Here is a 22,723-nt window from a genome sequence, read left to right as displayed (position 1 = left end):
AAATCTTTCCCCTATCATGCGGATCATCAGTTGTTGGAGCTCATCCTATTGTTTGCAACGAAATAAAAAGTGTTTTGCGGATTCAATTTCTTCCTAACACCGACACTGATCACTTTCAGTACAGTTACAACTAGTGTAGGTCCAGGTGCGTGACAGATGAAGCAGGCTTCAAATCCGTCTGTATTATTTATTCTGACAGTCCTAATGACTAACTGGCTGATCACATAGCTATAAAATAGTAGGCCAAGCTTTATTCGAAAATATTAAGAAGGTCGGTAATCTCACCGACAAATCTAGAACCTCGAAATTCTAAATTGGCTTGCATTGTGCCAACTCGGCAGACCTGCCTTAATCAACACCGGGTGCAGGAAGCGTAATGATCATCATTCATTGACCAACTGAATGTAAATCGTCTGCATTTGGACCCTTTAAAAAAGGCCTTCTTTGCCCATTGAGTCTAAAGAAATACTCAATCCAACCTAACAGTTCAATGGCATTAAATTCAGACTGTTAATCATTTGAATGTGGTGTGAAGATCAGAACCTACAGCTTCAAATGTTGTGTGGGGCTAAGTTCACGATATATCTGCAAAAACAGAGTAGATTTGGCGACTGAAAGCTACATATCTATGGGGAATCGTCTCTAAGATTGATGCTGCATTAATACACGTATGTCCGATTGTAATATATAAAGAAAAATGGTAAGTGTTGAAACAGCATTACATAGATAAAAAACCAGTTTTTGTCTTGCAAAAACAACCGAGAAGAGGTATCATAAAGAATAGGTGACATCTGAATAGATGAGAAGTAGAGCAAAAATGGGTATCCTGTTGACAGTCCGCTTGTACGCTCGTAATAGCGATAGAGAAAAAATAAGTACAAGTTCAAAATTGCAGATCCATCATGTATAACCAGTATAATGAAGGAAAGGGGTATTATAGAAATTATATGCATGTATAAAGAAGTTGATAATAATCAATAAGGCATCATCCAGTTTTCATATCCAGATGGCTGCCATTCCTGTCCTGGATATGCCGTGCTTGACATGACGATCTCTTCAGAATCGTCATCCCTAGGAACGGGCAATTCGACGGGAACGCTGTTCTTTGCGATAACTGATCTATCGTCATAGTACGGCGTGCTTTCTGGAGCTTGGCCATCGGTAGGATGGTACCGAGAAGCTTCGGAGTGACTATTGGATAAAAATGTTGGTTTCGACTCTTCTGGAATCGACAAAGCTGGTGGGTTATTTGATACCGCTTCGCGAGCAACGTTAGCCACTGCTGTGGCCGCCGCTATCGAGTGAACTGTAGTCCTTGATTGGAGTAGTCCCAAACCCGCATTCGAAGTTTTTCGGTTGTAAGCCATAGGCTCTGGTTGTATGGAATTTCGAGGAGATAGTGGATCTTTTTCCATTCCCTCAGGTAAAGTGATTGGAAAAGGGGTTGACTGATCACCAATACGAGATGTCTCAGTCACTGCATTGAATTTGCCCAAGTTATAAATCGGGTCTGAATAATTTACATTCCCGTCGAATCGGTCGACTGTTCTCCTGCTGACTGTTTGTGAAACCGGGCTACGAGAACGCAGTCGCAGGTCCTGTGCTCGGCTTCGACCGCGTTCCAATGGCTCCGGAGACGATGGCTTTTGCCATGGTGTTGATGGTATGCCACTCATAGGGGAACCGACAGAATACGAATGGCTGGAGCCGGAATTGCGTTGCTCTGGTGAGTAAACGGAATGTGGTGATTTGATGGGGTAATGGTTTTCAGGGTATGGCCGATATGTTCCAATATTATCAGGATGATAGGAATATCCCTGACTTGAATGACCATGGAGACTTTCTGTAGGTGGTGAGGGCTGAGGGGCATAATACCCACTGGGCGGAGGAGGTAACCCTTTGTTGTGGCTAGTGAGCGTTGCAGGCTGCGGTTGCTGTTGAGAAGACGGATAAGAAGAAGGTTGTTGCTGGGCATATTGATGGGGAGCTGGAACAGTCCATGTATTTGCACGGTGGGCTGCCCGCTGGTTTTCACGATGTTGAGAATTGACGGACGGGGCATCTTGTGAAACCCGGTGTTTTCCTTCCACCGGTTGACCCAAACTCGAGCGATTGAACATACCCTAAGAAAGGTTAGTAGCGTAAACACAGAGATTGCCTCGGATGCACGTACAGTGATCTTCGAAAAAGCGCCTCTCTTCGCTTCAGGGTTTTTCTCGGAATCCTTAGACATGTCAAGAGACATCTTGCTCTCAGCGTTGCTGTCAACCGAAGGAGCGTCGATCGAAGAGCCTCGAGCCCTCTTCCCAACGAATTTTATCCTGTTCTTGAAAGGTACTGAAAGCTTGAAAGATTTACCTGATGTAGCCGAGGCTGTTTCACTCTCCTGGTTTAGAGGGGAAGGGTCCATGCGTAGGTCATGTCGTGAGAGGGCAGCTTGAACCGCCATACTATCGCCACTTCCTAGGCTGTCTTCTTCGCGTCGTCCAGGCCCAAAAAAGTTGCTACTGCCAGTAGGTGGGCCACTATCACCCGAAAGAGGGCGTGAATGGGCACCCGCAGCAAGGCGACCATCGGTCCACCGCGACTTGCCAAGCCGACTGACAGCATTGATTGCATCCTTGGCTTTTGACTTTTGTATATTTGAGTTGAAAGAAACTTGGTTAGAAGATTGCGAAGGCTGTGGCTCGGGTGAAATTGTAGTTCGAGGTCCTTGGGTATTGGCAACTGTATTGCTTAAGGAAGAAACAGATGAACGGTGGGAATCACGGTGAGTCTGCGGCTCAGGCAATTGGCTTTTCCTCCATGTAGGCTCGTGGTTTGGTGAGAGTGATTCGATGGGTTGGTATTGCGGTAGGGTTGTAGACGCAGATGGACGACGGGTGTCAGCTTGTGAATCACGTCTAGGATCGTACGTAGGCGTTGTCTCATTCTCATTCACCTCCTTATTATCTGCCGAGTACGGTGCCGCAGGGTTTTCAAACGGCGGGGGCGGTTCGTCTGGTGCCTCTTCTCCTAATGTCACTGGGATCTGAGTCGAGACTTCCTGCTCCTGTGATGAATCTATCAATATCGGTTTCCTATAACCGGTGACAAGCATGGCTTCGGCAATAGCATGGCGGTCACTTTCAAATGAGAATCTCGAATGTCTTGAAAGCCTTTTATTACTCTCCGCACTTTGTGAGATGCGTCGGTCCTGGGGAAAACGTGATATCCTGACAACTGATATGGGCTGTGATTGTCGGCGGGGAGCTTGAGCACGGCGCGCTGGCTGTGTGGGCAGATCTTTTTGAGGGTCTTCATGGTAGCCAACTTCGGCTAGCTTTTCTTCCAGAGCAGCATCCACATCATCGTCTTCATCTTCAGATAAAGCGGAGACTTTGGAACCAGTTGGCGAAGGGTCTCTGAACTTAGTATAGAGGCCATCCTCGTCGAACTTCTCTCGAATGCGGTCCATGTCATCTTCAGATATATCCGAAACCTGCGAAGACGAAGAAAATCTTCTATTACTATCACTAGTTGGCGCATTTTCTGTTTCAGGCAATGGAGGTGACACAGGGCTGCGAGCACTATTATCAACCGGGATTGTTTTCTCAAATGCAAAGTTTAAGTTCGGTTCATTAGTTGAATCTTTGCTTTGATAAAAACGCGAAATGTGATGAATGCGAGGGGAGCTGTGCTGGTTATTCCCGGGAGGGTTTGGTGCTGGTAGAGTTGAGGACACCACCGCCAACTTTCGAGGCACTTCTAACGATGAGCCCCTGGCCGTTGACTGAAAGTTTGTTTGCTTTGTACCTCCTGGGGAGCCGATTGAGATTTCTCGAGGCACAAGACTGGATGGTCTCTTCGAAAGCGGCTCTGATATGTCAAGTGAGAGCTTATAGTTATCATCATTTGACAAGCTTGAGACTGCACTTAGGGATGTGCCAATATTTGTATCAGGTCCGCTCAGTTGTCTGTTTAATGGTTCTGGTTTTACCATCGTACTAGGTTGAAAACTTCGAGACGCGACAAAACCATTGCTCTGTAGAGCGTTCCCATTTCTAGGGAGATTTTCAACTTCTTTACCTTTATCATTGACCGTTGAATATGAGACCTGCCTCCCAGAAGAATGGCTGGGGGGTGAATGTAAATCTCCAGAGTCAGCAGGATCGACGGCAGCTACCTCAAATTGCATCATTGCCCTTCTTAGAGAACTGCTACTGCCCTGCCTAAAGATAGAGGGCTCTTCCTCAAACACAGGCTTGAGTTGGGTCCCCAAGTCAAGAGAAACTGCACGAGGTTTTTCTGAAGGGGTATTCTCCTCTTTGAATGGGTTTGAGAAAGATTGGCCTGGATTAAACTTGAACGAGGGAATCCGAGGTACTGGCTGCAGCGAATAACGCGATGACTCTAATGGGCTAGGAGGTGAGTGTGATTCCTCCTGGGTGAGATCTATCTCGGAGACCAGGGTCACGTTGGTCAATTGTGTACTTCGCCGTCGACCACTGAATATGGAAGTTTTTCCCTACAAAAACAAAGCCGAATTAGAATCATGAAAGTTTCCACATTCAAGATAGCTGCAGGTACGAATACATGGAAAAGGGCGTTCCTTCCCAACCACGTTTCCAAAATTGCTTCTACGCCGGAACACGATGGGAAGAATAAGGCGATAAAGGAGACAAAATAATAGGGGATATATAGACGTTACTCGCCATAAGTCACTGAAAGGAAGATGACTAAAGTTGCACAACGCAACATAACGGGAAAAAGAGAAAAGAATTTCAATCTACCTTGTCGGCTCCTCCTCGCAACTTGTTCTTGCCCTTAGCGAAAAGCCCGCGCGCTGCTCCTCCGGCCTTTCCACCAAGTACACCAGCACTGTGCAGGAGGTCTTTTCCTTTTGATTCAACATTTTGTCTGTTCATGCCGCCAGTCAGAGGCGACCCAGATGGCCGTCGAGCGTGGCTTGGGGAGTACCCTAGACCATCACCATGTGAGTGGGAGGAGGGTAAGGAAAGGTTTCCGAGAGACGTCAACTTTGGGAACTTGGCTTTAGGGGGTAAGACGCCGGTTGGCGCTCCTCCTGGAAGTTGACCATTTAATCGAATCAAATCTGCATGCTCGGGAAGTGATTCACTAGATCGTCGAATCCAATCTTCTAGACCGTTATCGATAAGAGCGAATTGCTCACGAGTCTCGTTGAAAGCCCGAACTTTCTCGCTCGGGGACTGAATGTCCATGATCTTACGAAAAGATGGCAACGACGCTTCGGCACCAAGAGGGTGAGTGGGCTGTTTCTGCAAAGCTGGGCTTGGAACAGGCGATTCAATTGGGGTCACTGTTTGAGAGCCCAGAGCAGGAGCTTCCTGGGTAGGGATCGAAGAGGATTCCCTTATAGGACCCGCAATCTCAACAGCGGGCTCTTCTGGGGGCTGTGTGGTCTCCCTTGCTATGGTAGAATAACGTGGTAAACCGTGGTCATCAAATGCGCCGATTTCATCTTGTAATGCGGTATCGCGGGTAACGTCATCGCCAAATGCAGCGGGTGCCGTGAACTGCGCATTTTTAGAACTTGATGGAGACTGTACCGTGGGGGCAATCGGTGTCTTCTCTGACTGTTCCTCCAGAACATCTTCCTCATCGGAGTCATCGGTAGCTTCCCAAGAAAACCTTTTCTTAAGAGTGCGTTGCGTCTCGGATACAGCTGAATCGGTTTCGGGCTCCTTCGAAACGGTTTCTGACACTGCCTTGGGGTTGATCGTTAAACTGAGTGGTTCTGTAGAAGGCACGGACGCCGGGGTTGTTGTAGTGGGTTTTGGTTGAAGAGGGCTTGTTGGAGTTACATCCTTTTGGTCATTCCAGTAACTATCGTATTCGCTCGGCAGATAGGTGCTTTCATGACCAGGGCGATACTGAGACTTTCGGAAGTCTATTGTCTCTGGATTTGGAGACGCACTGGCACTTGTTGGATCAGGGCTAAGAGAGCGCATGATTTCTTTGCGCAAACGGTCACTTTCCATATCTTGTGGCGAAGTTTCGGTACTCATTGATGGCACTATTTGTGGAATTTCCTGTGACTTGCTCTGCGGTATCTCTAATGGTGTTGGTTCACGTTGCTGCAACTGCTCCTTTTGCGGCCCATTTAGGTTCTCAACGGGTGCCGTGTATAGACTAGGATTCTCGATCGATGCGTGAGGTACTGAGCTAAGGTGAGGGGTAGCTTCTCCGGATTCAGGCTGGTCCTTGGAGACACTAGACTCTACAGTATCAGTGTCAGGTGCGGATAAGTTGTTTCCAGAAAGTGCAGGCGACACAACTTCGGCTGAATGGCTTGGCTCAACATTGGAAACTTCCGGGACCCTGTCAGGTCCATTTCCGGGAGCCGGTATGCTCAGATCTCGTCGGTGACCTGGTCTGAAATCTGCAGGAGGTCCCTGAGCGGAGGCTTCACCAGCAATATCTTCTGTAATGGTCGGGGTCTTTTCAGATTCCACATTCGTGCGGCTGATGATAGGACTAATAACGGACGTACTGTCGCTATTTGACCGACTAAAATTCCCATTACTCGAGGTAGGAGTTTCCGGGACATCAAAAGCCTGATTTACTACTGATCTGAAGCCCAGAGATGGATTGTGGTGCAAAGGCAAGTCCTCCGCTTGCCCTTGCTGTAGAGCGGCCTGGACGGGCTGTGAAGTTTGCTCGGAGTAGGCTGAACTGCCCAGAAAGTCCTGACCAAAGCCAGAGAGTCGCTTTAATTCAGGGATAACCAAGGACGAGGTGGATGGTTCAACATTTTCCCCTCGCAGTGTTGTTACTCCTTCGTGGGAATCCTGGGCGATCGCGAGAGGGCTGGGCGCAGATGGTGGAGCAGCTGTTGGGGGCAAAGACCCCGAACGTGACGAGTCTTCGGAAAAGCGCTCCTTTTCGCGCTCCTCTTGCATTCGCTTATATATATCCGCGGGCCGAACGAACGCAGGTGTCTGAGTTGAGGCCGGTTCGGATTTCTTTGACTCTGGAGGATTGGTCGGCTGGGAAGTAGCTACTGGGATTGAAGCAGGTTGGTTGGGTTGGAAGTTAGAGGAAGATTGTTGCTGGTTCGCGGAGAATCGAGAAGCGTCAGTAGGAAGAGGGGGGTTTCTTCCTCCTCCTCCTCTTCTTCTTCGTCATCGTCGTCACCCCAATCATCGCCGTCGTAGGAAACAGATTTGGCGGAAACCCATTTCTTTGTCTTCTTGCGATTGATGTCGGTCTTGAAAGAAACTGGTTGATTCGCTTGGGAGCCGGAACTGAAAGGCTGGTTGCCATTCCCGGGGTAACTGAACATCCAACATGGTTAGTATGAACAGCTGCTCGTTGGAATTACGGATGACAGGATAAACGTACGCGCGATACGGTCCCGACATGGTGGGAAACTCGTATGAGTTTTAAAAAGAAAGAGCAAAAAACAAAAAAATTAATCAAGATCCAGCATCAAGGGCTACCAGGGTTGCAATAACACTTGGAATAAAATTACGGAACAGGCTGCCAGGCAGCTAGCGTTGCGGGAGGCGGCACAAGCTGAGACGGGCTACAGCTGATGAATCGATCGGGAGAGGTCTGGGGCACACTGCTTGGTCATACAACACAGCGAACTCGTTGGAGTGCAGCGATGATAACTAAAGGAAGATGATGGAATATGGACAATTAGAAGAAAACAGATGCACGAGATATAGTGTGTAGTGGAGCGAGTCGCCACGAGGAGCGTGGATAGGCAGAAGAAGAGGGAGAACAGGGAGGAACAGAGAGCGCTGGGAGATTGGGGATGGCCCCAATCCAGTTAGCGCCAGCCGTGATGAAAAGAGGGGCACGTGGGCCAATGGGAGGCTCCGCTTCCGGCCGATCTCTGGCCACCTTAGAACTAGCGCGTTTGGCAGGGTGCAGCCAATCAGCGATCTTCACGACCGTGTTGTTTTATTTTGTCAATGAATCGGTATCCTAATTTGGCATCTGTCTGGCTATATTAGCCAGCTGAAGTAAACAAGGAGATCAATTGGCCCTGGAACCGGAGGTGTCTGTAACTGAATCGTTTGGTGTTTCTGCTGGCGATTTCAACGACCCTATTTGCAAGTACACATCTACATCGATGTCTGGCAGTTTTGCAATTTACTATATTAATGTTTGGATACACCCGCCGACATCTGGACGGATGAGGATGGCTCCTGACCCATATTTGCAGAAAGTTAGATGAAGGAGGGATTATAAGACTTTTGTGCCTTTTGAGACTGAAAGCTGGGAAATGGTTGACACCTCAAGGGATCGGTATTGTGTGCAGTTCATTAGGGCCAGGGGTAAGACCTGTGTGGACCAAAACACCAACCAGAGCGGTCTACTCAACATCAATTGATTCCATGTCGGTATGATTTTCAAAGTGTAAGATACAATTATAACGTTATCAATTGCTATGTACAAATGTGTTTAAGCAAATCAAGATATATGAATTCATAATCTGCGTGTACGTAACACGCCTCTACATAAAAAGGTCCATGTTCGCATTGAACATCGACAACATCGAGGTCTACTCAATTTTCCAGATGTTATATATGCTGCTTTGTTGTCTACGGCCCGAACTTTCCGCTTTCTGGAATTTCCAGATGCGCACAGCCTTTATAATCGCACGTATTCTACCATAGGTTAGCTATAGTTCTAAAACATAGAAATTGCTCAGGATACTTGCCTTATATACCGTTGTTCCCCACCAGCTGAATTTCGACGACGCACCACTGTAGTAAATTGAAAAGAAAATGACTACACCGGCCATTGACACAGATGAGTCCAACGCTGAGCTCGTCACAAAATTATACTTATACCACCACGCATGTAGTCGTCGTCGGATAAACCACCCAAATATAAGCCCCACTACAGCCCAGCTGCCATAACTTGTACCCGTAGCAGGAGGTAGATAGTTGAGACCGCCCAGGAATAATGGGACATTGATGTGACGCCAAAATGAGCTTGGGCGTCGTTGCTTCATGAAGTAGACTGGTATAGGAAGAATGGCACCAATGATGAAGAAGTAAAAAAGAGAGTGGTAGCCAACTTTGCTGGTAAAGTAACGCCAGGGTCCGATAGCACCCCAGATAAGAGATGTGTTGAAGTGTGTGCGCGAATATGGGCACGTAAAGCCATTTGTTCCGTCGGTTGTACAGACCCCCTCTATGTGATTGAGACTCCAGTTGAGGACTCCAAGTGAACTTAAGGTTCCGACTATCATACCTACACACTGCACTAGAAATAGAGATTTTTGTGGAACCTGTATTCATTGTCAGTTAGGCTATCATATTGTTTTCGTCTACTCGGACCTACATTGCAATAGTGGGCCAACTTCATGTCTTGGGCAAAGTAGAGTCCCTTGATAGTTGTGATGTAGCCCAGATCAAAGAACCAAATATTTGCGAGAACTTTGCCTTCAAAGACAAAACCAGCCACAATGCGACAGAAAATATCTATATTGATTTTCAGATTGGCAGTAGCATATACCAGAGCAAGCTACGGAGACTGTTAGAAATTCTGCACGCGAAGCAACTTTAGGCGGACAAGTTTAGCACTCACCGGAGCATAGAAAATCAAAGCGACAGCACAAGCTAATAAAACACCATACCAGCGAAGTTCGGCGTTCCAGTATTCGACAGCAAATATAGACATGAAAAGAGCTATGAGGCAACAGATAAGGTACCACCATATTGGTACCTCAATCTGTCCTGTTCCTCCTCCTGTGCTAATGTTCTTACGTCGCAAAAGAGACCCACTAATTAGTTTGGGAAGCCTTCGAACAGCTGTCATCATGACATGACGCTGTTCCAGTATTACCCAAACTAGCAGTGAACTAATGGTTGCAAAGGAAAGACCAAACATATTGATGGCATATGTAACAGGCATGTACACCTGAATAAGTCACAATAATATTAGATATTAGGAAACCAAGAAGGGAATGCGAAATCTTACTGGGGAGTAAGACTCGTACTTGGCAACGTCAATTTTGTAGCCGTCAGCTTTATTGACAATTCTAGACGCTTTGTATACCGCTCCTGTATTGTCATAAACTGATATATTGTTAATACTTAGACCAAATAATTATAATCAACTGGAAGTAGCCACCTGAAGAACTCTGGAACGGGAGGTAGCCAGTATACCAGGTATTAGTATAATAGCATGCAACTGCAACAATCCAAATCCAAAAGACAAGCCCCAAAAACACATTAAGAATAGCCCACGACGGAACGAGTAAGGGAGATCCAACATATGATATTTGACTCCCTGTTTTAACATCATTAGTTGTTTTCCATCCCTCAAATGAACAAGACAAATGGTGATGACTCACAGTCAAAGGTAATTGGCAGTAGTCCCATTCCCGACGTCATCCCAAACAGCTGGTTGACTACCTTACTCTTCGGATTAATCCAACATGGGAAAGTAAAGTAGCTTAACGCCGGGAAAATGAAGTCCGGGAACCAGTACCAGCAGAAGGATATGCAGAAGACCAGTGTGAAAAATGCGTATCGAGACATTCTGTATTTTGCGTATCTATTCCATTTCATAAGGAATGATCAAAAAGGATATCGGAAATCGAAAGGGCTTCTTACATCTCTTGAACACTACCTTTCTCGACATTGTGAAGTGTGGATGTGAGAGCAGTAGTGCCTAGTAGACCTGGCCAAATAAGCTCTCGGGGTTCAATGACTACGGAACGGAAAAGTCCAGCCAAGCAAAACCCGATGAGGAATGTAGACAAGGTAATGAGAACTTGAAAGCCCCAGCTAGTCTTGTAACCATAAAACATCTGTTGTTCGGTCAAAACGTCCGCGCCGAGGCGAACATAGATACTTAAATTTGACATAATGTAGATCAGTACATGTTCCTATTTTGGATTAGCACGACAGTTAATAGAGCAGGCTTATAAAAAGAAATATTCTACCTTTTGATTGAAGGGGCCAGGGTTTAGGCTAAATGACCACGATCTCAAGCGTGCGTTCCAATTTGGAACAACCTTTTCCCATAGTTTACCTAGCGGGTAGGACAGTAGGAGTACCACCGATGATGAGATCGTGATTGACGGATTTCGAAGGGTGTACAATGTGTTCAAACCACTGACTATGGCGCAAAATAAAATTCCCAATACCCACATCCGTAAGGTCAAGACTGGTTCAGTAGGATCATTTTGGTGGTTGCTGATGCCAGCCGCCTGCAACACGTCGGAGATGGAGTCTGCCAGAGAAGGGAATCAGTGATTTTTCCACATTTTCCTAGTTCACGATTTGTAGAAATTTATGATTTTACCATTGTCTGACTTTTGTGCAGCGTCAGGAATCTCCTGGCTAACAGTTTGCTTGGATTTATTCTCCATTTTACACAGACCACCCGGCTGCCAGCAGTTGCGTTAAAATGGACGCTGTCAGTGACAAATTTCCGATCAGATAAGATCAAAAAACAGGCTATGACTGGCTTAAAAGGCCTTGCTTAAAATAAGACTTTTTCCTGTGTGGATCTTTTTACCAACACTGACTCGCGTGTCTCGGGTATCTCGGCAGCCTTCCAAAATCTGACAAAAAGCCTGAATGTTATCCAGGTCAGCATGTAGTTCAGTCAACTAACTAAATTGTGTCAGCCCACGAAGCTAAGTCAGATTAAAGATTAATATATTTTCTCCATTTTATTTTATTGCATGTCCTCTTCGGTATCTCAACCTCCTGCTGAAAAACCAGATAACAATCCTGGCGGCTGCTTTATATGATGAGCAGAACTCATGAAAAAGTAACTCCGACGGTAAGTTGACGATTATGGTGGACCCGGGATCAATATTTAATTGGTCTAGTTTACGCTTTTTGGTCATGAGCGCTATATCGGCGTGGAGTTATAACGGGCAAATATTGTCCGTGAAACGCGCGACTGCACGCTGTGCTTGCAACTTTTGATAACATGTCTAATTTCCCTTACAAACAAAGACACCGCAGTGACTTTAGACCTTGATTGGCTGGTATCATTTCAAGTGCATCTTAAACTTTGAGCTAGGTACAGAATTGAGCCAATTGGCTTCACTTTCGCCACAACATACGTCGAGGTTGAGCCCCAGTTCCAGCGAGATGTGGAATCATGTTTAGAAGTTGCGAATGTCTGCATAGTTGGAATATACATCTAGACAATGCATTAATAATAAACAGTGGCTCCTTAGTACAATACAGCTTTAAGTAGTAGCGAAACACAAAGAAAGACGCGGTATTTTCATGTTAGGTTGAGCGTTCGGGCAGCACCATTAAGCCAGGCGCGGCTGAAGCAAAATGTAGGTTTTAATTATAGGACCATGGCTATTTCTGCGAACATTTCATTTATCAAGTACTTTTACCTGGTATCCATGCATTTTTCAGTCTCCATGAGAACACGTCAATTGATGTTTATATGATAGCAGCTATGATTACAGGGGCCGTCAATGTCAATTGATTCTATTATCTATTATCTTACAATGAAAGTAAAAGATATAGCAATATTCAAGATAAATTGACTGGCAATCTCTCATTTATTCTGCAGAATTTCTATCAATTTTCTAAATGGTTGAGCGAGGCCTTCGAACAATCCTGTAGGTAGTATTTAGCTCTACCAACGATCGCCTATATCAGACTGATCGCGAACTCACCCACGAAGTTCTACTATAGCTGCTTGATAACCGCCGCAAGATTTGTCATATCCTCCAAGAAGAAGTCGTTTTCTCCCTTGACTATCTCCATATCTTCATTGATATCGTCAGTCCACCTGTGAATATACACAGTTTTCATCCCAGCTTCTTTTCCGCCACGAGTATCATACGCGTGCGCAGCAACAAGAACTGTTTCCTCTGGCTTCAAGTTCACCAACCGCAACACTTCTTCATAGCTCTCTAAAGCAGGTTTATAGATACCGAGTAACTGGCTTGAGAATAGCATGTTGAAAGAAAGACCCGAAGATTTGCAGAGATCAAGTTGCAGTCGTGTGGTTCCATTAGCATGAACGAATACTTCATAGCCTACTGCTTTAAGCTGCTCAATTGCTTGGGCGACATCTGGCCATGCCGGCATTGAGTGCCATGCAGCTATACATCGGTCTTTTGTTTCTTTATCGAAAAGATGTTTATGAGCTGGTCGTGTTTCCAACAACGCATCGAGAGTCTTTTCAAGAGTAACTTCGATGTCCTCAACGGGCTTATTGGCAGCAAGACGTGCGGCATTAGAATCAAAATAGTCGTGACGCCATTTCAAAGCAATCTCTGATCTTTCCCCTTCAGGAATAGATTGTGGTAACGCTTTGATGGTTCCGCTATGCCAGTCTAGGCATGTGCCCATGAAGTCAAAAAAGATTGCTTTGATGTTCGTGTTCGCCATATTCTGTTATCCTGTACTGAAAAGTTAAAAAGTGTCGTCAATGACGCAGGTGACTTAGCGTATGGCTATAACATATATATTCAACGTTGCTGACAGGTGTCGATGATCATTAACATTCTTGCTCATTTTTGATGCTGCTGACAAATGTACATATGTCATCATTCCTGGAAATTAGCCGCACGGTCGCGGGGAACCAAGACGGCTAAGCCTCTCCATCACTTTCTCCATTTTCCATGAACGTGCATTCCAGTGAATGCAGTTCGATGGGACTCGGTTTCGACTTAGGAGAGGCTGATTAAAGATCACCGCGAAGATAGTGTAAAGGCTCGGATATGATCACCATTCTATCTTTTAACCTTTAGAATTTCTGGCAAAATATAAGGTCTTGAGACTCACCGTCCATGTCCTGATAGGAGATTTGTTGTCAATGCCATGCTTGATTCCTCTAGGATAAAATTGGCTTTTTAGGGCCGAGAAAGGTACATGATATATGTTTTGGAAACAGGAAGCTGCAGGGGCGCGATGTGATTGGTGCATTGGGAAATCATGAAGGCCCAATCACAGGCCTTATGCTCCGGCTGGAGATCCACCTTGCCCCTTGTCACGTGGAGGCGGTGGAGGACCCTCCGCACTAAACCTCATTCGGCCGGGGACATTCAAGTTCCGGACGCGGCTTTCAGTGAATGTTCTATTGTCGCACATCGATGGTTGCGCTCTTCCAATTTCCAGCCTGTCGACTTGTCATCTTTATACCTTTGTGAAGAATATACAGTTTCTTCAATCACGCTTGCCTCCTATTCTTCGTCTCGCTATTCGGTTCCGCCTTGATCTCTTGGAAATATCTGCCTTGACGAGGCCACGTCTCCCGTTTTGGCTGCGCCCCATGGATAATTTGCCTCTCGTCGACAACCCACGATTTTGAATCTATAGCCAACGGAGTCCAGTATTCGCCACACTGCAATTCTAAAGGAAAACACAATATTGATATCCGCCTCTCCGCATCTCAGAATGGCGGTAGCTTCGATACAGGACCGGACGAATGAGTTCCACTCCATTCTCGGACAAGCGCAGAAGCGAATGGCCTCGAATAAAGTTGGGGCTCAACGTCAGGCATTGCTTTCTGATTCACAGCGCCGACAAGCAAATGGTGCTCCCGATCCCACTGGGAAGAAGGGTAGATCAGAGTTTGCCAAACGAGCCGCCGAAATTGGACGAGGAATTACCGGAACCACGGCGAAGCTACAGCGATTGGCAGAGTGTATGTTGATGAACAGAGTAGAAATGTTGTTATCATGTTCTTACTAACTGGCGGTAGTGGCTAAACGGAAAACCCTTTTCGATGATCGTCCCGTTGAAATTTCCGAATTGACCTACGTGATTAAACAAGACCTAGCGGCGTTGAATTCTCAGATCGCACAACTACAAGCCCTCACACTATCACAACACCCCCGGGCGAACCGCAACAAATCGGATCAGGAGGGTGAACACAATGACAATGTATACACAACCATAAATCCATATAATTGGACGATGCTGATTAATTATTTAGGTTGTCGTCATGCTCCAGGGCAAGCTTGCTGATGTAGGCGCCAACTTCAAAGAGGTTCTCGAAGTACGCACCAAAAACATCCAGGCGTCACGATCTCGTACCGAAAATTTTGTTTCATCCGTCTCGTCCAAAAGCCAGACCCAGTTCGACCCTCAGCGGTCTGACTCGCCTCTTTACAGCGCACCTCGAAGCAGAACACCTCAGCCTGGGTTTCGCGGCAGCGGCAACTCATCAGACCTTCTCTCCATCGAACCCTCATCTACATCGGTACTCGGCCAACCGGGTTCCAGTCGTGCCGCGTCAGACCAACAGCTTCTCATGATGGAAGAAGCGCAGCCAAATAATACCTATATACAAGCGCGTGGAGAAGCCATAGAGGCAATTGAGCGCACCATCAATGAATTAGGTGGAATTTTCGGTCAACTCGCAACAATGGTGAGCGAGCAATCGGAAATGATCCAACGCATCGATGCAAACACAGAAGATGTTGTCGACAACGTCGAAGGCGCACAGCGGGAATTGATGAAATACTGGTCAAGGATGAGTGGTAACAGATGGCTTATTGCGAAGATGTTTGGCATTTTAATGGTACGTTCTATCGACTATTGGAAAATTGATGAATAAAATCAGTATTAACTTATTCAACAGATTTTCTTCCTCCTTTGGGTTTTAATATCCGGTTGAAGAGCCCGCCTTTCGCTCTTGATCTTCCGAAATTCCGCACGGATGTAGATATTCTGTACTATGTACGCTAATGACGACCTACGACTCTTCCGCTGGCCAGGGAGTCATGGCTTTTTCTTTTTATACCTTCGAACGCAGACACATACCTTTTCTATTTGACATAACATCTCGATGGATAATAATTCGAACCAACTTCTACGTCCCTCCTTTAAGTCGAAGGCTCTCTTGCCCCACTTTATCACATTTATTCCCATGTTCTGTTGCAACACATTCACTGTTGATGTCGTTAGAAATAGACAATGAGTCGAAAGCTCACCGCACATGCTAGGATACAAATTATGCTATATGCTGTCATAAATATAGGGCAGTTCATTGACCATTTTGTTTAAACTTCTAAATGATAACATAGATTTCCAATAAAGAAACAAACAAAATAGCCACGTTATGCTTAAAACAAATATTGATGGAGGACAGTTCTGCAAACCAAAGTAAACATTTATATCCGACCCAGCAGATTCTACCTATTCACAAACTAAATGAACCCATTTCGTGTCTACTGATAGTTCGGGGGCGGATTTCCATAATTAGTGTCAAATCTAACATCTGTGTATTGCGAGTATACGGACTCAGTGTATGCTGCATTACCGCGCATATTAGGCCGCTTAGGAGGTATGTATTTATCGCTCCCCATAGCACCATACACGCTGCCAGTCTCATCCGCAAACCCGGGGAATGTTGTGACATGCGAATCGTGCCGGCCGTTTGGGTTGGGGGTTCTCCCTCTCGCTTTAGGGTTCAGGGGCGGCGGGGATCTGGATATTGGATATCCTTGATTAGATTTGCCCCCATCATCAGGTCCATTATCACTGTGATCATTCTGAGAGTATTCGTCTATAACCGACATTGTAGCTGAACGGCGAGCTTGTGGAACAGGAGGAGGCGTTCTGGGCTGTTCGAATGCTTTCCCGTAAGGACCATCCGATATATTGGTAATTGTATCATGACCCTGATGTTGCGTCGTGTTAGGAATAGGCATTGGGTGAGAGATAGACAATGACCGTTGCAATGGCTTAGACGGTGCGCCAGTTAGCGAATTCCGGGCTTCATTATAGAAGGAGTTGAAGGACTCTCGATCTTTGAAGCTAGTTAAGAAGCTCGTTCTCGACGAGTCACGGTCCCCGGAATCTTTAAAGATGTTGAACACGCCTAGCTTCGTACCTAGGGTTTTTGTTCCAGGGCTTGGATAAGATATGTTATTATCGCTGCTTCCGAAACCAGTGCTAGATGCCTCGAACTGTTTATCGCGGCGCTGTAGTCGCCACCACAGGTAGACCACGCCAGCTATAAGGAGAACACCTCCGGCAGAGACACCCCCGATTATCGCGCTTTTGTTGACTGTAGCTCCAGTATTTCCATTCACAGAAGACAGCGACGGCGACGGTGATGGCGATGTAGTTGACTCAGGGCTTGATGTTGTCGAGGATACAGCATCAGTAGTTGCTACCGATAACAAGCTCGATGGTGCCGAAGCTGTATCAGACGTCGTTAATACACCGGTATTGCTCTTCGGATCACTTTTTATATCTGCTGTAGGAACAGGAGCCTCCGTCTCATGTGTTAAAACGTCTCCATGCGAAGTAATTGGAGGAATCGGGGGTGTGTATCAGTAGCTGTTGTGATTTCTGAATGTTGGTCATCACTAGTAGGCACAGCGCCACCCGGAGGGAGAGTTTTTGTGAGTTCGACAACCGTATTCACGGTTACGACTGCACTAATTACCGGTGGGATTTGTGAGATAGGGATGACGAGGAGAATAAGTTTGAATTTCATGGTGAAATGCTGTTGCCTCAATACAAACTAGAAAGTCTCCTTAGGGGTTCTAGCCCAGATTCATGATTATCATGGATCATTTACCATAAATTGACTGCGTGGTGGTGGGAAGAGTTAGAAAGACACATGTATAAATCAAAAGAATCATGAAGCTAACAAAGACGCTGACATATGAGTCAATCGACGTGACTAAAACTAATACATGGTGACAGGTTGCAGAGGTGACACCGCGACCATCTGAAGTATGAACTTTATGCGGTTTCAGAAATATATACTTGGGGATCATCGGTCCTCTACATTATCATTTGCGTCTTCACATCTTTCACTGTTTCGTCTCCGGTACTCATCACTGAGTTGTCTTAGTCCTCTCTCTAACTTATCCGCCAGTGCCTCGAGCAGCCATTCGGCCTCCTGCTTGTCACCCAAAAGCGGACTGCGATGTCCAATCCAGCTCCACTTCCCTCGGTCTTCCTCTTTGCCGCCCTCAGAAGCGTCAATGTAAGGTTTACGATGAGATTTATCATGAGCTTCCTCTTCACCAAGAAGTTTGAGAAAATACACCCACTCTTCATACTCAAATTCTTTGGGTGGGGTCATATTGATGTATTTGAACATCTGGCGCAGCTCCTTGATGAGTAGGAACTGATGATGGTGAATGTTTTCGGCAAGCACATCGCCATGTTCCCGTGCTTCTTGTTCTTCTCTGAGCTGCTCCTCTTCTAGGGCTTCTTCTGCACGAGATATTGATTGATTCTGCTCGCCGTTCTCATCAGAGGGTTTCTCTTTTGAGGTCCTTTCTGGTCCCTTTTCATCAGAGAGAAGCAATATGGCTTTTGCTCTTTCATAGACTTGTTTTATGCGTGCTCTATACCCCATTTCTCCGGGAAGGATAGTCAGTTCACCAAGATAGTCGACGAAGTCTCGGAATGCCCGTATCACAGTATTGCCCATGTTAGAAATAAAGATCGTCATGGTAGGCACGGCAAGCAAGGACCAAAAGACGAAGAACACTCGGCCCCAATTGGTTATGTTGTATATATCACCATAACCTATGGTGAGCAGACTAGTGTAGGCATAATACATGCCATCGAAATAGGTCCACTCCTGATAGGCCTCGGCATGTTCAAAGATTAAAGCTCCAATACACCACAGAAGAGCGACAGCAATAGTGGAGGACAGGAGTGATAACCAGCGATGTTGCAGATTTGCAATTTCTCTTACATGGCGCATAGCGAAGAATTCCCGTCTGCGAAGCTCCATTTCGTCTGGTTTCTCTTGCCTTTGGTCATCTGGGACACTTTTCTTGAAGAAGAATCTGGCGAAACCACCTTTAGCTGACTGGCTATTGAAATTACCGTATTTGGCGGCTAGCTTCTTCACACCGACTTGGCGGGATTTCTCAATCAAGCGCCTGCTCATTTTTGTCTTCCCACGTTCCATGACCAACGAACGGATTGAACTAATGACGATACCGACTATGAGAATTCCACCGAAAGCATAGGGGAAGAGCAGGCCACGTCCTAAGTGCGTTTTTGGGGCCGGGTATCCAATACCAATAGTTAAAATGGTAAAGTCAGACCACCATACGGCGTCGGTGAAGCGCCATCCTTCGATTTTCGAGTATACCGCCGAGCCCGCTAGTAGATATACGAAAAACGCAGTGGTTTGGATCATTAAGGTTCTCTGGCTCTTGGTAAGATGGAACTGTTTGCTGTAGTGACCCTTGAAAGCTCCATATACCGTGAAGAGGAGGAATGTTGAAAGTAAAAAGTAGAGACCAGCAGCGATTGCTCCGTAATAATACCCTTCAGTCATCTGAAGGCCGGGTGCGGTTTGACTTTGAGAAGCCACGTCACGAGCAGCAATAATTAAAATAATCGTCAATAAAATGGAGGATATATACCAGCCAACAATAACAATAGGCTGTGCAATGCTAAAGCTCATTCTCTGCGTCATCGTCATAAGCAAACAAAAATTTGCAATCAGAGCCGCCACGAGAGACACTGCATTAAGGGCAATGATTGTTGGAGGATCGGGTAGTGTCTCTGCTTGATCTATCGGCGGACCTCCTGGTTTAACAATTTCTCGCCAGTGCTGAGACAGAGAACAAACACTGAATGCATTCGCCATGGGCCCAAATGTTGCTGCTATGAGCGGGATCTCGGTGCTTGCGTACCACCATCGTGCAGGCTGTAGGTAGTGAGAAAGCTCTCTGTCTGCTGATACCCAATGAAGACTTGTATCTGGATCGTGCCTGTCGAAACTGCGCAATGACGAGCCATCTTGCTTCCGATTTTCAGCATCATTAGCCGTTTCGGCAATAGCCTCATCGAAACCGGGATCGTTCATGGCTTTCACGGTCACGAATAATTAAAGTGGCCTTGTTTGAGTAAAGCAAAATCGCATGGATCCAAGTATCATCCATTAACGGCTTTGAGGAGTATGGATTTTAGTAGGTTTTGCGGCTGTTGAGCGGAAACCAGAAAACCGGCATCTCGCCTACAAATCATGATTTTGCGCAATGTCCCAGGCCGTACTCCAGACAAGCTCAAGCCCGGCACCATACTGGCACTACTATGATGCACTTTAATTTGAGGTGGCGATCATGTCGTAATCGAAGGTGATTGTTCCTGGGCAGCGCAAAAGCTGAGTGTTGCGCCACAACGTCATCATCCGCGATCTCACGTGGGGCTCTCCTATGCAACGCTTGTTCATTAGCTTCACCTGTCTGGTCAGGCTTGGAGGAGATCGACGTTTTTTCAGGAAAACGGCCCCCCATTGGAGAGAAGGAAAATCGATATAGACGATCCGATTACGGGTTTCGTTCCAGCCCTGGCGCCTTCTCGGCTTGACGTCGACACATATCTAACTTGTGCGAGATTCTGTTCCCCAATATGCATCAATATTGATTGAACTTTCGCAGTCGACATTGCGCAAGATGACACGGTAATGATGGTTAAGAACAAGGCGATTTTGAAGAGCGGACGAAAATATTTGCTATTACTAATTTTGCAGAAGTCACGGTGTTGAGATGATTGGCTTCACGATCCTGCCCTCGGTCGCTCGTCGCTCTTCAAAAGGAGAGCAGCAAAAGCAGGGAGGAACAAGCAAAGCGCCTGAAAAAATTGCTATCTGCTGATGACTTAATGGAACTATCGGTCATCATTATTACCCCCCGCCCTAAGGTCTGCGGCTCGCATAAGAGTTCGCCTTTGTAAAGGCTCTAGATTGGGTGCAAGGGTTTTCCTCCATCACTGGAGTTAACTTCATCTTTCGCGATATTCCGCCAAGTCAGCGGCCCTGAATTGCATTTACGGCTCATAATCTAGCCTTGTCTTACATGCGCAAGCAGAACACTGGCTGTCGAAGGCTGATTACACGGCGTACGAGATGACGGTGGATAAGTCTCAATCGGAACTTCAATCGGTGTAAATATTCAGCGGCTGACAGGAGAACCACCTGTTGTGCCCCGGTGGCTCAGGCACGATGCATCAAGTCGTCGACTGAAGCGTGAAGAAAGTCATCAATTGTCAGGTTATTCGCCGAGTGGGCGCCATCGCTCCTGCTGCTGTTGCCTCCCGCGCTGTGATTGGCGCGGGCGGTGGGGGCAGTCAGTAGTTTGCTATTTTGGGAAGAACGTGCCTTTTGCATCTATCCGCATGTTTCAAGCACTGCAACGCAGTATGACAATCCCTGCTGCAGGATGATGCTGCCTCGTCTTGGTCTCGTCTTCTTGGTAAGGTAAAAAGCCTTCCTTTCTGCTGCCACCCCGAATCTTCTCCAACTATGGATTCTCGTCGCAAGATACAAGCAGCATGCGTTTGCTACCAGTCTTCGCATTTCTGTCCCCTTTATGTGCCTCCCTAGTCTCCAGTGATGCCGTATTCACAAATCCACCTCCATTCGCGCAAAGCGGCTACGAGGCAACCCAAAATCCTGTCTACGCAACAGGATCTACACTCCAGATAAGTTGGACAACCGGATCAGCCAAGGGTAACACGTCGTTGGCACTCTTTCAACTGAACGGTACAACATCCATGTATCCGTATGAGTTTCTAGCAAGTAAGCTTCCTTGACTTTCATTAACTCCAAATCGAGCCAACTGACTTTGCCGTCTCAGATAACCAGGGTGCGGATGTGACGTCTTTGGCATGGACGGTACAAACGGACAAAAACCTCACAATTTCCAATATGTTTTGGATGTGTCTGTTTCCAGAAGGCAGTTCAGATGCTGAAGCATGCACTCATTTCTTCAACATCACCGGTGGCCACAAAGCTGGGGCGCTAATGTCAGCTGGACCTGACTCTAGCTCTAGTTTGGGCCCGATAACAATGACGGCAAGCTCTATGGAGTTCAGCTCATTTACCACAACATTTACATCTTCTCCAACATCCATAGCCCAATCGGCGTCTATGCCTACAGTTGTTGCAGTATCGACATCGGCGTCCTCTACGATCACATCTAGCTCCCCCGCTCCTGATTCGACCTCCAGTGCGCTAACAACTGTTGAAAAAGCGGGACTAGGCGTTGGTGTATCGGTTGGGGCTCTTTTTGCTGTTGGTGGAGGTTGGCTCGCATTCTCTCGTTGGAGAAAATGGCGGGAAACACCTGTCGAAACAAATGCACGCACACGTAATTATATCTATGGATACTCACGTGAAAAACTAGATAGTATGTCTCGGATATCTACTCCTCATTCGGGCTGGAATTAGGCTTGGTATATGGTCGTGTCCCAAGGAGCAATGGGGTCATCGATAGACTTTCTGACAATGTTCAAACTCTATGTTTTCGTTTCGTGTAAATATCTATGCATTATGTTTGTCACCCTTCAAATCCCGAACGAGATTTCCTCTTCTGATATTTCTCAAAGAACTAAAAAAATTCGATCACCGAACCTCCGCGGTTTCGATGACTCCAGCTCATAGCAAGGTTCATTACTCTCGTGCCTGATCCTATACAACTCAAACGTTTCAGGAGCAGCTGGCTGGGGCGGATCCGATGGGATCAAATCAATGTCATGTTTCTTGTTTATACATGTAAACTGTGGAAATCGATTCGTATCATCCCCCCTTTGAAACTAACACATCGGCCAATGAACTAGCTTTTCTCCCCTTAAAGAAGAATCTTTCGCTCACATGATGAAAACCTGGACCTTACGTTGCTGAGATGAACCCTCCGCTCTACGAAAGTTTGTGAACCTATTATATTATCTAAAGAGGTCAATCGTAACAGACATTGACGGTTTTGACTTTGAATAACAACTAAGTCATGGAAATATTTTCATTCCATCCA

The 22,723-nt window shown here is 46.3% G+C and overlaps 8 protein-coding genes across 8 annotated transcripts; 2 read left to right on the top strand and 6 right to left on the bottom strand.

The window, feature by feature from the left end:
• Positions 1 to 607: 607 nt before the first annotated feature.
• Positions 608 to 4,542, bottom strand: BGW36DRAFT_369464 (uncharacterized protein). The gene is made up of 2 exons (XM_046215142.1): positions 2,174 to 4,542; positions 608 to 2,123 (listed from the first exon to the last, which is right to left on the bottom strand). The coding sequence occupies exons 1-2, from the start codon at positions 4,178 to 4,180 to the stop codon at positions 975 to 977; spliced, it is 3,156 nt and encodes a 1,051-aa protein (XP_046076537.1). The 5' UTR covers positions 4,181 to 4,542; the 3' UTR covers positions 608 to 974.
• On the bottom strand, positions 4,543 to 7,825 carry BGW36DRAFT_369463 (uncharacterized protein). The gene is made up of 8 exons (XM_046215141.1): positions 7,366 to 7,825; positions 7,159 to 7,298; positions 5,301 to 7,123; positions 5,196 to 5,279; positions 5,120 to 5,168; positions 5,049 to 5,095; positions 4,847 to 5,027; positions 4,543 to 4,825 (listed from the first exon to the last, which is right to left on the bottom strand). Exons 1-8 carry the CDS (start codon positions 7,383 to 7,385, stop codon positions 4,764 to 4,766), a joined length of 2,406 nt encoding a protein of 801 aa, XP_046076536.1. The 5' UTR covers positions 7,386 to 7,825; the 3' UTR covers positions 4,543 to 4,763.
• A 525-nt stretch (positions 7,826 to 8,350) lies between these two features.
• Positions 8,351 to 11,607, bottom strand: BGW36DRAFT_369459 (OPT oligopeptide transporter protein-domain-containing protein). The gene is made up of 10 exons (XM_046215140.1): positions 11,296 to 11,607; positions 10,934 to 11,223; positions 10,602 to 10,876; positions 10,340 to 10,542; positions 10,117 to 10,275; positions 9,964 to 10,061; positions 9,571 to 9,903; positions 9,325 to 9,507; positions 8,696 to 9,271; positions 8,351 to 8,642 (listed from the first exon to the last, which is right to left on the bottom strand). The coding sequence occupies exons 1-10, from the start codon at positions 11,360 to 11,362 to the stop codon at positions 8,577 to 8,579; spliced, it is 2,250 nt and encodes a 749-aa protein (XP_046076535.1). The 5' UTR covers positions 11,363 to 11,607; the 3' UTR covers positions 8,351 to 8,576.
• Positions 11,608 to 12,659: 1,052 nt separating this feature from the next.
• BGW36DRAFT_354934 (putative hydrolase) lies at positions 12,660 to 13,367 on the bottom strand (the record flags this gene model as incomplete). The annotated part of the gene is made up of 1 exon (XM_046213582.1): positions 12,660 to 13,367. One exon carries the CDS (start codon positions 13,365 to 13,367, stop codon positions 12,660 to 12,662), a length of 708 nt encoding a protein of 235 aa, XP_046076534.1.
• A 688-nt stretch (positions 13,368 to 14,055) lies between these two features.
• Positions 14,056 to 16,039, top strand: BGW36DRAFT_369448 (ER-golgi SNARE complex subunit). The gene is made up of 4 exons (XM_046215139.1): positions 14,056 to 14,625; positions 14,683 to 14,864; positions 14,917 to 15,504; positions 15,565 to 16,039. The coding sequence occupies exons 1-4, from the start codon at positions 14,376 to 14,378 to the stop codon at positions 15,598 to 15,600; spliced, it is 1,056 nt and encodes a 351-aa protein (XP_046076533.1). The 5' UTR covers positions 14,056 to 14,375; the 3' UTR covers positions 15,601 to 16,039.
• Positions 16,040 to 16,327: 288 nt separating this feature from the next.
• Positions 16,328 to 16,738, bottom strand: BGW36DRAFT_369447 (uncharacterized protein; the record flags this gene model as incomplete). The annotated part of the gene is made up of 1 exon (XM_046215138.1): positions 16,328 to 16,738. A coding segment is annotated over exon 1 (241 nt), but the record flags the coding sequence as incomplete, so codon positions are not given.
• A 794-nt stretch (positions 16,739 to 17,532) lies between these two features.
• BGW36DRAFT_369446 (putative potassium channel) lies at positions 17,533 to 20,054 on the bottom strand. The gene has a single exon (XM_046215137.1). The coding sequence runs from the start codon at positions 19,777 to 19,779 to the stop codon at positions 17,713 to 17,715; it is 2,067 nt and encodes a 688-aa protein (XP_046076531.1). The 5' UTR covers positions 19,780 to 20,054; the 3' UTR covers positions 17,533 to 17,712.
• A 1,191-nt stretch (positions 20,055 to 21,245) lies between these two features.
• On the top strand, positions 21,246 to 22,143 carry BGW36DRAFT_423073 (uncharacterized protein; the record flags this gene model as incomplete). The annotated part of the gene is made up of 2 exons (XM_046219786.1): positions 21,246 to 21,492; positions 21,551 to 22,143. The coding sequence occupies 2 exons, from the start codon at positions 21,246 to 21,248 to the stop codon at positions 22,141 to 22,143; spliced, it is 840 nt and encodes a 279-aa protein (XP_046076530.1).
• Positions 22,144 to 22,723: the final 580 nt, after the last annotated feature.

The sequence above is a fragment of the Talaromyces proteolyticus genome (assembly GCF_021365285.1).
Source record: "Talaromyces proteolyticus strain PMI_201 chromosome Unknown BGW36scaffold_2, whole genome shotgun sequence".
Taxonomy (NCBI): Eukaryota; Fungi; Ascomycota; class Eurotiomycetes; order Eurotiales; family Trichocomaceae; genus Talaromyces; species Talaromyces proteolyticus.
This window is presented reverse-complemented; position numbering and strand designations above follow the sequence as displayed.

What these genes read in the sequence shown, in the direction of transcription:
- BGW36DRAFT_369464 (XM_046215142.1), bottom strand. Translation starts at nt 4,180, where the DNA reads ATGATGCAATTTGAGGTAGCTGCCGTCGATCCTGCTGACTCTGGAGAT. An exon ending in GCGCTTTTTCGAAGATCACT is followed by an intron (nt 2,124 to 2,173) that starts GTACGTGCATCC and finishes AACCTTTCTTAG; the next exon opens with GGTATGTTCAATCGCTCGAG.
- BGW36DRAFT_369463 (XM_046215141.1), bottom strand. Translation starts at nt 7,385, where the DNA reads ATGTCGGGACCGTATCGCGC. An exon ending in CTACGACGGCGATGATTGGG is followed by an intron (nt 7,124 to 7,158) that starts GTGACGACGATG and finishes GAGGAGGAGGAG; the next exon opens with GAAGAAACCCCCCTCTTCCT. An exon ending in AGATTGGATTCGACGATCTA is followed by an intron (nt 5,096 to 5,119) that starts GTGAATCACTTC and finishes CCGAGCATGCAG; the next exon opens with ATTTGATTCGATTAAATGGT.
- BGW36DRAFT_369459 (XM_046215140.1), bottom strand. Translation starts at nt 11,362, where the DNA reads ATGGAGAATAAATCCAAGCAAACTGTTAGCCAGGAGATTCCTGACGCT. An exon ending in AAAGGTAGTGTTCAAGAGAT is followed by an intron (nt 10,543 to 10,601) that starts GTAAGAAGCCCT and finishes GAAATGGAATAG; the next exon opens with ATACGCAAAATACAGAATGT. An exon ending in GGGGAACAACGGTATATAAG is followed by an intron (nt 8,643 to 8,695) that starts GCAAGTATCCTG and finishes AACCTATGGTAG; the next exon opens with AATACGTGCGATTATAAAGG.
- BGW36DRAFT_369448 (XM_046215139.1), top strand. Translation starts at nt 14,376, where the DNA reads ATGGCGGTAGCTTCGATACAGGACCGGACGAATGAGTTCCACTCCATT. An exon ending in AGGGTGAACACAATGACAAT is followed by an intron (nt 14,865 to 14,916) that starts GTATACACAACC and finishes TTAATTATTTAG; the next exon opens with GTTGTCGTCATGCTCCAGGG. An exon ending in AGATGTTTGGCATTTTAATG is followed by an intron (nt 15,505 to 15,564) that starts GTACGTTCTATC and finishes CTTATTCAACAG; the next exon opens with ATTTTCTTCCTCCTTTGGGT.
- BGW36DRAFT_369446 (XM_046215137.1), bottom strand. Translation starts at nt 19,779, where the DNA reads ATGAACGATCCCGGTTTCGATGAGGCTATTGCCGAAACGGCTAATGAT.